This window comes from Phaethon lepturus, unplaced genomic scaffold (genome assembly GCF_000687285.1).
Source record: "Phaethon lepturus isolate BGI_N335 unplaced genomic scaffold, ASM68728v1 scaffold5410, whole genome shotgun sequence".
In the NCBI taxonomy this organism is placed as follows: domain Eukaryota; kingdom Metazoa; phylum Chordata; class Aves; order Phaethontiformes; family Phaethontidae; genus Phaethon; species Phaethon lepturus.
In genome coordinates this window covers 84,769-97,622 of record NW_010511043.1, presented here as the reverse complement: position 1 = coordinate 97,622, position 12,854 = coordinate 84,769, and the positions used below count along the sequence as shown (strand labels likewise).

Sequence of the window (12,854 nt, the reverse complement as noted above, 5' to 3'; positions counted from 1 at the left end):
GCTGGACTAGCAACACGGCAAATTCATCATCAGAAAATTCTTTACGTTATTCCTAACCAATTCCAGAGTATTTTCATGCTCACAGTTTTCCAAAATGTCCTTTGCAAAAGATACATCTGTGCCCCCACTCCAGTCAAATTTTCAATCGCCAGATGGAACGCTTGAAAGTTTCAGACTGCATCAGGGAAATTATTTGCCTTTTACCTTCTCTTTAAACATGGGCAAATCTGTGCCTTTTCCCCCTTCTTTCTTTTCAAAAAAAGAACGGTTCTTCTCAAAATTTGTCTTTATATTATCAGTAGTACTATTTGAAAACTAATGCAGAAACATTGCATTAAAAAACCTTCAGCCCAAACTATTACATCTTGGTGATCAGGCATAGGCTGTATCCACTAAGGAACATCAAGAAACTTTGCTTACGCAACACTACACATCACTGATAGTACCACCCAAGAACACAACTGAGGCCTAAATGTTTTGCCTGGCCAACGCCATCAACTTTTTTTCTTTTTTAAAATTAAGGCTACAAAAGTCAAGATCTTAAATGAGCCAAAGGACTCAAATATTTAGGTTTTGCAGCCATAAAGATAACTGAAGAACAGATAATAATTTCTACTGTACAAGTAATTTTTTTTCCTCAACAAACCAATGTGTCGATCTTTAACAAATCCTTGAGTGAACTGTGTGTTTGACTCAGTGTGACCCACTGTCAGTCACCTGTATGCTATTTTACTTTAATAAAGTAGATATTTTTCATGCTGTACTTGAGAGAAACTGTAAAGTAGATGTTTCGTGTTCGTTTGTTTTGGGTTTTTCCAAGAGGAAAATTAAAGATAGTATATCTACCTCAGTACCAACTGCATCTTTTAGATTACATAATGGTATATGCACTCAACTACAATCTTGTTGTAACATTTAATTTTGTTTGTCAATACTAGTTTATAGAAAAAAACCAAACAACTACTATATGCTTGCTGGGTGATTTTCTTTTTTTAAATTGAATACCGGAAAAAGTCAGATTCTCATATGCCCTATGAAATGGTGTGGGGTCCTTTTCAATAATGAAGTTCATCCACCTCCTCCAAGAGGGAGGCTTTCCCAGTCACTTACTACTTTTATCTTCAGAGCTCCAAATATTTTCAGAATCAGCTAACCATTGCTATAAGCAGACAAATTGAAGGTACTCAAAGTTATGCTTTTATACCAATAGTCAACAGGGTACATTTGACAGAATTTATCCATCAGAAAGACAGATCATCACGGTGGAGAAGCATGGAAGAAGTGACTATATGTTCCTTCTAAACATGTCTAGCTTGGGGATTAACAAAAAAACACCCAACACACAACCAATTTTTTTACTACTTCAAACTGGCACCTCTTGGCCAACACTATGATATGTAACCCTGAAGAGGAGTCCCTAATATCTTCATGTTGATTTTTACCAAAAAGTTGCAACGAAAGTACTTGAAACCAACAATAAACTTGACAGCAAGCAGACTAAAGTATACCTCTAATAGAAATTCAGTATTCCTTTTAAATGAAAAATACTACAGAATAATCCTAAAGGTAACATGAGTCTAGTAAATAGATCCCAATGCACTCGATCAAGAAATGAGCACAGAAAATACGACACAACAACTTCCTTCTCTTTGTCAGCTGGTGGGAACGCAAACAAGCCAAGCAAAAACATATTTTAAACATGATGAGAAGTGATGTATTATTCATATACAAATTTGAATGTGCAAGATTAAAATCTAAGTTATTTCAGATATAAACTGTATTAGAGCATATATTCTTAGCACAAAAGTAGTAACAAAAGACAAAAGAGAGATTTTTATTTAAAGCAATAAACCCTAAGATCTTTGTGTTTTTAAGGCCCGGTGAGTAAGTCCTGCAGCTCTTGATTCATAGATTACAAGTGTGCTTCTTGTAATTACCTCCCTATCAAACTTTAAAGTACCACAAAATTTCCACTAAGCTTGCCATATACAACTCTATGAAACAATCTAAACAAGAAGGTACAAATTGTCATGTCAATCATTGATTTACTGAAAATTAGTACAAGATCACCTTCCAAATGCCATGTACCGTGTTATTGCAACTGATTTCTACTTGGTATTAACCAGGCATTCATGTGGTAAGTGATTTAAATGTATTAGTTTTAGATATGACAAATTAGATGTTCAAAGGAGCTAACCGTTAAGATGTGCACAGCATTCACTACTTAAAAAAAGGACTCATTTACATTATGCTTCCTTACAACAGAGGCTCTTAAAGCATCTAAATAATGACTAACATCCCAGTCATTCTAAATACTTTATATGTGCCCTTCTTTGATGGTTTAACATTCTTTGCTGAACTACTGTTAGAGTATGCATTTTCTCATAATTTTAGCTTTTCAGAACTGTAATTACATCTATTACAACAGTGGCCAGATTCTTTGGAAAAAATTCAAAACAATCTCAATGAATTTCATGAGAAAATAGTAAAGATGTCTTTTACAATTCTTTCTATTATATATAAGCAATGAAGCAAAATAATCACAAAAAACAAGTATTAAAGAGATTATCAATTATAATTGCTGCTTTAATCATTTGGGGGTATTTGAAAAATGATTTAGGAATTTAGTAAAGTCTGTGAGAAAGAACTTATAAGAACTTGTCAAAAGTTAAAAACACAGACTAGAAAAAAGTTTTAAATTGCAGAGTGTATTTTAGCCCCTATCAATCACTGTTAAAATAATTTCAGAGTTTAATAGGGAGATATTTACCTGCTGGAACAAGACAATCTTTCCAATCAAAATATCCTGCATAAATGCCAGGTTCTAATGACCCGACTATCGGATCTGCCTTGAATTCAATGTACATTTCAAACAGTCTTTGATCCAGCTCTTTCAAGGATTCCATACTAACCTGAAAAACAACAAAAAAGAGAAAGAACATAATTATTAGTCATTAATTACAAGAATTAAATCACATACCCAAAAAACTTACATCACATCTTTAATTTTCAGTAAAGAGTGGCACCTACACATATTTCTGTTCATAATTACACATACAAAACACCTAGGAACTTCCATATTATCTGTCCAAACTACCCAGTATAATTTTTTTTTCTGATTGTGCTCAGCAATAGACATTTTTGGGAAAGGTTCAAGAAATGCCAAAACAGGCAGATCACTCCATAGTTGTCTAGTGGCATGATTTTTTTCTGCATGTCAGGAGGTCTTGATCTTGCACCAAGTAAACGAATTTTAACAGCTCTCTATGCAATCTTTAGTAATTCACACAACTTAGCCACACTAAAAACTAAAGGGATATACACAATTTTCTCATTGTGTCTTAAGAACTTTAGATTTTATACAAGACTTTTTTTACTAAACATAGGTACCCTTTGTAATCGTAGCTTCTAAAACCATTCTGGAACACAATGTGTATCATAAAATGTTAAAGTAGAAAGTCAGTATTTTAGCATGATAATGGATGCTAAATGCAAATAAAATATGCTGAAAATATCATGTGACTTCTGCTTAAATGTATTTATGTTTGTAAGTAGGAGCTTAAGAGACAACAAAGTAAAGTTTTTAAACTATTACTCATTTTCTTCAACAATTAGGGAAAAAAGCATGTGTGTGTGTATGTCTGTATACACACACACACACACACACACACATATATATGTATGAGGTAATTTCCAGAAGCAAAGAGGTTTAAAAGTGAGGAGGAAGGCAAGGCTCTAGACTAAACTGGGAATTCAGAAGAAAGAAGGAAAGAAAAGAATACCAACTCCTTATCATTCCTTTCTCTGTGAAAGACAAAAGATTTAATGCTGCAAGCTGCAGAATAAGGGATGGAGGTTCTTCACTGCAGGTATGTCTCTAAACTGGGTTCTCCTCTGGCATGCCTATAATGTTAAGTGAAGGGAAAAGGGAACTGCAATATCTGAGTCAGGAACAGAGAGACAAGCCTTCAGGAATGAGATCATACCTGCAAGGGAAAACAGAGGTGTTAAGGTCAAAGTTGCTGCCAGATTCAGGGAAGATGGGATGGTAAGTTGATGCTCAGAAACAAGAGACACTACCACTTTCCTGCTTTTTTATCTGATGAACCTCTTTTAATTTGTCACAAGAGGATCTATATCCCAAAGATAGGATTTTCATTAGGCACTGAGAATTGAGTCCCAGGAGAAGATCAAGGCTATTTTTTTCTTTCCCTTCTACCCGACAGCCTGTTCACACTCAAGATATTAAAAAGAACACAGTAAAAAAGGTACAAAAATCTCACTAAACCCTCTTTTTCCCCTTACATAGAACCAAAGAAATGTAAACCCAGAATGGGTTTCAAGATATGTTCCACTTCAATTTCTTATGATTAGGGAGAATAACTATCTTTAGACCATTCCTATTTATGTTTGCGCTAGTGGGAAAACCAAAGTACAAGTTGCAGTGGGGAGTCCCTGCAAACAGGCACCCATTCAGAGAATCTGTGAAACAACTGCTTCAGTTGTCCTTAAAGTGCTTTAGAATTAAGTAATTCCACCTTCCCCTTCTACAGTCATTCAATACAAAAGATTATCTGCACATTTAGTATAGGTTTTTTGTTTCATGCAAGCCCTCTTCAACCTGTTTCAAGTTCAATGCACAATTAAGAGCATGGTGGGTAACTTTGTATTTCAGCTGGTAAGAAGATTAAAAGAATTAACAGTTCATCTGAATGTTATTTTGAGCCCAGGATGGGGGAGTGAAGCAGAGCAGAAGTCCTCAACGATGTCCATTGTGTATACCCATTTCCCTGACTCTCAAGCAGGGTAAATGCTATAAAAATATACAATTCTCTCATTGTTATCTTTCTCCTGTGAGCTTCCCTGTAATTAGAGTTTTCAATTTTTGTATTAAAGCCATTTTGCGCCTCTATCCTAGTAACCCCTCAGCCTTATCTAAAGTATCAGAACTGTGGAAACTATTTTATTCAGCTTAATCAATAAACTAAAGACTAATGTTATGGGATACATGCTTTGTTTGTTTGTTTGTTTTTCACTTGCTAATTGACTAAACCGATGATAAAACATTGAATTAAAGAATCTCCACAGAAAACAACTTAAGAGTTATGTAGAAACTAAATAAATTCCTGGAAATTGAGTACCATAAGTATGTGTCATTGTGTAAAGCAGAGTGTAAAATCTGGCCATTTTACGTAACTTTGTATTTGCACACTAAGAAAAAAATTGAAATAACCATGTAGAATGTAAGGAAATTTTCTTGGTTACCATTTTATGCTTTCTGTATTTTCAGAATATTAGATAATAATAATTCCTCTTCTAACAAAGGTGACTTTAAAAAAACTGCAACCAAAGAACAGATAGTTTTTACTAATATACACTACAAAATTAACTTTAAAATTCAATTTATAAAACCAACAGAATTTAAAAGTATAGTTTTGTTTCGGTCTTCTCAGATAAAACCAAATTCTATTTTTCAAAAGCTCTGTCAATTCTTTATTGCAAACTTTCTAGCTAATAAACAGTTAAATAAATCAAGAAACTTAAAAAAATTTAGGTGACAGAGCAAAAAACTGAAACAATCAACCAATCCCTGTAAACCTCTGTGGGCTTCTAGTCTCTCAAAATTAATGAAGGGTTCAAAAATTGCCATTTTCAGGCGACTACCTAATTATCCAAATCCTTCCAGCTAGCATCATTGTTTGACGTGTCCCATATATGCAGTACTGCACCAGTCAGTGCTTTCAAAGGGTTAACACAGATTTGAAATTAATCTACAACGTCAACATTCAAATTTTGTAATTTATAAACCTACCAGACCTTTAATGACAATACTTTGATGTGGCTGTACAAGACAAGAGAGTTGAATACATAACAGATGTCTTATTTGCTTATATAGACAACACTAACTGTAGCTATCTCAACTCTCAGTTGTCTCAGCAGCAAAGAATAGCAATATCCAGAATAATTTTGTATTCTGTACTAGCCATACAAGTCATATCCAACTCATTTAAATGCTATTCAAAATTACTTCAGCCACAGAAATTCAAACAACATTCAGGCACACTGGGACTAAGGATATATCATATAGTAGAAACATCAGTTTGAGTGAAATATTGTACTCTGTACTGGAAAAGATAACATTTTACTTCCAACCAACCAATGTTTCCGGAAATAAACTAGCTTTACGGTCCTAAGGATTAAGTCACAACATTTCTCATAAAAAATGATTAATCTTTACAAAGAGGCAGGAAAATGAGACAGCTACTGCCGCCCACTTTGACATTTTCATTCTTTGAAAAAAAAAAAAAAAACCCACAATCAACAAAAAAAACCCCAAAACACAAACAAAAAAACCTGAAGTAGTTTATGAACAACAGCTATCAGTAATGCAGATTGCCAGATGAAATAATCTATTAAGTATATTTCTGAGATAATGATCTTTTATTCTCTGCATTAAGAAAACACAGTGACATTAAACATCTTTACTAGGAAATCTGATAAGCTTTGCCGTTGAACACACAAGTCCTGAATAAGAAGTCACATTTTCTATACCAGCTATTTAAGCCTTATAGGAACATAAACAACCGTATCATTTTTGTTGTTGTGTCCAACTGATGCTTGGAGTCCCACTCATTTGTAGAAGGCTCACCCAAGAGTCCTGTTGGCCATACGAACACGTGCACTTCATTTCCACAGAAAAAAAAAAACAAACCCAAAATAAGAACTGTTCCCTTCAAGCCATGATACTTCATTCCAGTGCTCTTACTTACTTGAGTTATTTTTTCAACACCTTGAAAGCCATGTTTCTCAAAATGTTCAGCTATATTTAGGAAGGTATGACGTTCCAGATAACGGCAGTTGCTGAGTGCAATCAAAAGCCTCTGTTCCTAAAAATTTGTTTTAAGAGAAGAAAGAAATACCAGCAATGAAATAGTATTTCATTGACTTCCTGTGTGTGATAAATATGCTGATAAATAAAAGTGGAGTTTACAAATATTTTCATCAATTAAACACAAAGAATTGAGTGAATATCAGGTATGCTGATCGAACACGTATGTTTTTTCTTATGGGATCTGAAGCATTCACTGGAATAGCAGTGACTAATACAGAACTGTGGTTAAGACATCTTTACAAAAATTAGGTTTGGACAGCTTTCCAGTAAGCTGTTTCTGGCTTTTCTTTTGTTTCAAGAAATATGCTAAGAATTATGACCATCATAAAAATGTAACTGAAGATCATCTTCACTTTCACATGAAGCTGGCTAAAACAAGGGAGCAAAACAAGTACTCAACAAATGCACTCACCCATTCTAAAACACGATAACGTTCAGAAGTACATAATATAATTTCAGCAATTAACAGCAGTTAATTTGAAAAAAATTCTAGGTGGTTATAACTTATCTCTGGTTTTCAAATTTTTTTTTTTTTTTTTTTTTTTAAATTACAAGAAGGTCAAATACATTCTGAAGTTGAGATATCAGGATTGCCTTTTCCTAACCTTGGTGCAACAAGGTATAGTTTCCAAAGAGACAAAGAACCAGACAGAACTACTATTTAAATAGGTTTGGTCTTCCCTTTTCCGCTCTCCTTCCCATAATGGGAAAACAGTTTTCTACCTCAGATTGAAACTTAAAATCAACAGCAGCAAACATTTTGAAAACAAGATTATTTGGCAATGAAATCATCATAATGCTGCAGATTAAAAATGGTGTTGGTTTTCAGACCCAGAAGAACTCCCAACAGTTTTGTATTCCAGTAATATGATGACTAGTGTGGAGATGTGCAGTTGCCTACTACTTTAAATTATAATCATTTGGTATACAGACTAATCAAAAAAATGAGCATTTTAAAAATACAGTGACAAATCTTACTCTGGTCACTCACTTTCTCTGTTCTCATTACTCAGTCAGGAAAGAGAAGACATAGCGTTCTGTGATTTACAGTAATAAAATTAATAAGACAATATTTGGTTCTATGGTATCAAAAATTGTTCATTTCTTCTTTTTTATTTCAACTTTTGTACTTATGACATATGGGACAAAGTCTGGAAGAGCCACAAAAAGTTACTTTGTCAACAATGAGTACCAAAATCTATGTGTTGCAAAAATAAAACGATATAAAGGATTACTTATTATAGTCTACAATTCTGAAACTTGGCCTGATTTGTCAATCTGGGAATGCTTATCGTTCTTGTAAATGAGGCAAAGCTGGGCTTCTGACAACATTTAAAACCTATACTAAGGAATATTAATCTCACAAGAGGTTGTCACTAGCTTTCTTGAGGGAACAACTACGTTTTTTCCAATCAGCCACCAGACTAGAAAGCACATTAACCAAAGTGTCAAGAATATTAAAAAAACTTTTTTCCAATTTCCTAGAAAACAAATCCAAATGCAAACAAGCCACACAAATAATCAATACTCACTCTCAGTAAAGTCATTTTTTGGGAAAAACTACATTACTGAGTATCTGCATCCTCATGGGTTTTAGAAAGTAGCTAATCAGACCAGTTCTTATCATTTAAAACAAGGTGATAAATTAAAAGTCAAATCCTCAGCTGCTTTAACATCAGTGCTATTTTCATTTATTTCAATGATGCCCATTTTAGTTTCTGTGGAGGACCTGGTCCTCCACATTCAAAAAATGTCTTAGTTAGTTTAAGTCTTATACTAATTAAGATATCATACATAAACAGTTTAAAAAGAAAAAAAAGACTATGTTCCTGTAACTTTGAGAAGCATTAAGTTTCACATCAACTTTTGGAAATAGAAGCCAAACTTACTGAAGAAAGACTTGAGTCTTCATGAATGCTTCCAAACAAATCTGGAGATGAAACATCAACTGAAAGACTAGAAATATTAGTTAAAAAGTGAGTAGTATAATGATTTTGATTATCTGATATATGGTGGATTCAAAGGAACAGCTGGAACAGAAGACTGGAATCTTGTTTCAAGCCCCATCACACCAGATAATAAAGCAGCCCACGTTGCTCAGATTTTCTAAGATGTCCAAAAAGCCTGCAGAAGCATTGTGGACAGACAGTACTATTCTAGCTACAGAACTTTCCTTCTTAAAGTATTTTCATTTTCTATAATTTTTCTGGTTTGTCACAGATTCTGATTTGTTTTTACACCTACCCAGCCAACAGAGTCATCCAAAGAGCAAAAAAGAGAGTGGCATTAGGAACACAGTTAATTTACCTTTTTCTCATGCATATTGCAGGTACCAATATTTGCCAAGTCCCTGGCTTTTCACAAACAAATGACTGGTACTCATCATTAGTAATACTTGAAACTCAGGCTATTCTGACTTGGTTTGGTCTCTAAAATAAGTGGCTCACGAGCAATTATGGAACAAAAACTTTCAAGAATTTAGCAGAAATACCACTAGAACCAGTCAAAAATAGAAGGGAAGAAAAGGAAGCCAGGAGCTGTTTATCCATGCGTAGACATTACTTAGTGCCAAGGACAACTCATTCCATGTAAGGTCATATCAAAACCAACATACCTGCTCCTACAGCACACTACAACTCCTGTCATTGAATAAAATGGTTTAACTAATACCATATTAATGATATTGTACAATATTTATTAGGTGATGTCACTCAGTTGTTTGGCATGAGAATTATCTACTGTTACTTCAAAGCATCACTAACCAGAGGCAGAAGTATTGACAAGAAACATGAAATACCAGAGAGGATAAAACCACACCACCACTGAAATTTGAGACTTGCATTCCCAAATTCAGAACACTACACCTAGGAACTATTTATTTTACTTACTGTGCCGTATCTATGTCACCATCAGGTTTGGTGCTCAGTTGTTCCAAACAGTCTATAAAGACCTAGGAAACAATAACGCAAGATCTACATTTTCTGCCAGAATGAAAAAATATTCTTAAATTCACTTTTACTACAGTCAACAGAAGCAGAACAATCATCATCTACTTTCTTTGTCTTAAAGCTTACATACATTAATACAGTAACATTTTAGCTACATCTTTTGAACACATATTTTTAATTTTACATGGGTCACTGTTTACTTGTAGCAAAACACAGGAGTTTAGTCTTGTTAAATGAGTCTCATCATGCATGGCTAAAATTATGCAGTGATAATCTGCTGATTTGCAAAGAATGCATTGCTAATAGTTTTCAACTGTTCAATCTGAACAGTTGGTCCCAAGTAAACATCACAGAAGCATCCCTAAAAAACATTTTTTGCTTTGGCTCATGATTTCTTATTTGAGGACAATGGTTCTATAAAAATGGTTCAAAAGCCTAAAGCATGCTATTACCTAACTTCAAATATATTTAAAAAAAATCAGATTTGGTTACAAAGAATATTGGTTTCTGATACAAGAAATAAGAGCTAGGATCCTCAGCTGATGAAAATCAGCATTGCTCCTTTTACCGCAGTATATCAATTTTAGATAACATCAGCTCAGCAAGTGTCTCTCAATCATCAGTAAAGTCACAATCAGTAAAATACTTGAACATTTCACATACACAGCCTCTGAGGATTCGGTATAATCCGATTCAGCTAGTAAGCTCTACGTACTTTTGAAGTCAAACATTTCTCAGTATCCCTGAGCACGTCAGAGGAATAACACAGCCATCAACTTAAGCTACCTTTTGGGAGGTGGGCAGGGTACAAAGCACACATTTCTGTTGATCATCGAGTTCACAATTTCATACTTAAAAGCGCTTGAGTTACCTGCATGATCCCAATGCTTAGCTGGCACACATCCTCCTGTGTTTTCTGCTGCTGGAAAACCTGAAGATGCAAGCATATTATTTCAGAGGAAGAGCTTCACGCGGCCTTATTCTTAAGGAAGGCCTGAGTAACGTATCCCTAAAGAGATGACACAATTACAGAAATGGCTGCTGGGGACACAGTGTTTTCTCATGGATCATTTTCAATTTTCCCCCACCCTAAAAATGGGGAGAGAGAATAGAAGTCCCAATAAACAGTTTGACATGCGTGAGGAGCTAGAACACTAAAAGGAAAGAAGTCCTACTACCTAGTATACGTGACACATATCATTGTTGGATAATGGAATTGCAGCAAAAGCTCACGGCGTATTCAAAGATCTTTGCACCCTAAAAAGAAGGATTCACCATGCACTGCAGATTCTCTTGAATAATGTGCATTAAGAAACTAGACAGGCTAGCCATAAAAACTAAAATAAGTGAGGAGAGAGAAACAATATTCATGCAGATGGGCGCAAGGGACTTTGGAAAAGTGTTAAGCTTTCTTAGATTGCTGAAACCTGAAAGAAAACATCAGTATCACAGCCAGAGCCTCAAAGTACTAAGTGTATGGGAAAAACCAGGACTCCTGATTTAGAATAAAGGTTTACAGAAGTAAAAAGCCAAATTTAAGTCCTACATGTAGTTTGGATGCAACACTGAGTGAAGAGTAACTCCTGGGAATGCCCCCCCCCTCCCCTTTTTTTCCTTCGTGTAAATAAAGTCACATCTACAGGTATCTGAAAATTACATTAGTAGGCATTTTTTCAAAAGAACAGCTTTAGAAATTTAAATATAGGCTCAATCTGATGCATACACACATAATTACCCCTAACAAAGGAAACAAACATAATTCTAAAAGCTAGCAGCAGTGAAAAGGGTGTACATGGAAAATATAAAAAGGAAAGTTAAACCACTGTACCATTCTCTGAAAGTTCTTGTTCTGAAACCCAACTGTAATTTACATTAAAAGAATGAAAATAAAAGCATAAATCAAAACTTACGCTGGCCTCTCCAGGTTTGCAGTCCAGCACAGTTTTAAGAGATTGCAAGGAATGGATAATGCACTGTTCAAACTGGGATGGCTGAAAGGCAAAAGACTTGTTAGCTTTAGATAAGCATGTCAAATGTATACTACACAACTATATAAAAATTTCCATGCCATATGGTAAGCTCTTCATTTCCAAATTATCACAAATAAGGAAAAAATAAATAAAACACAACTCATATTATCAGAGGACCCTTTTGTAATGATGTGCTTTTCTACTTAGCTACAGAATTATTATGGTAGATGAACGTACATTTTCATCTAAATGAGACTTCCACACCAAACAGCCTCCTCTAAAAGGATCATGGAAGATTTTTATAGCTTTTTTGTGGTAGCACATATTGACAATTACATTGTAGATGCCTGTGACACCCCCTTGATCTAAGCTGGGACAGAATTTCACCTGGGATATTTGATATTTCTGCATTTTATTTCAGCAAAAGTTTTCTAAGAAAAGTGGACTGATATTGCTTTCACATGGAGGAAAAAACCCCAATGGTTTGCATGGCTTTTTTTACTTTCAGGTTTCCAAACCTGAAGTATGAATGTCTGGATGTGTGTATTAATTTCACTCTGAAAGTGCAAATGAGTTCAGAGCATCAGAGTCATTAGTCAGTTCTTCCTTGTCTGTCTTTCTTCCCTGTTAAGTCACACCTTTTTTTAATGAGGCTGCTTGCTGGTATTAGGCAGGAAGCTGTTGTGTGTGAAGCGGAGAACTGTCAGTGCTCTAGCAAAGATGGACACCATCCTACTGGATTTAGGTCAAAGAGGTGGACAAAAAAGGCTTCTAAGCCATGTCAACTTGCTTTTCATCCAGTAGATAGTTTATGGCATGTCACCAACTTTAGGCTTAGGAGTAACTTTTATTTTTGTAAATGCTCGGGTGGAGGTAGATCATGAAAGTGATGCCTGCACGGCAACCTGAAAATCATGAACACAATTTGTATTTACTACTTTTGGACTGGCTTAAAAGAAAAAGAACAGCAGTAAAATATTGCTCTTGTGTTTTATTATGTGGAAACAAACAAACAAAAAAATCACAGCTCAGGAGAAGCAAACT

At 34.8% G+C, this 12,854-nt stretch overlaps 1 protein-coding gene across 1 annotated transcript in view; it reads right to left on the bottom strand.

Annotated features, from left to right (window-relative positions):
* Nucleotides 1-12,854, bottom strand: part of EXOC2 (exocyst complex component 2) — a 119,480-nt gene that overhangs the window by 35,785 nt on the left and 70,841 nt on the right. The window contains exons 17-22 of the mRNA XM_010282527.1: nt 11,751-11,831; nt 10,712-10,771; nt 9,781-9,842; nt 8,782-8,848; nt 6,771-6,887; nt 2,771-2,912 (exon numbers count right to left, since the gene is read on the bottom strand). Coding sequence (XP_010280829.1) covers nt 2,771-2,912; nt 6,771-6,887; nt 8,782-8,848; nt 9,781-9,842; nt 10,712-10,771; nt 11,751-11,831 — 529 coding nt within the window. The remainder of the gene's footprint in view (nt 1-2,770; nt 2,913-6,770; nt 6,888-8,781; nt 8,849-9,780; nt 9,843-10,711; nt 10,772-11,750; nt 11,832-12,854) is intronic.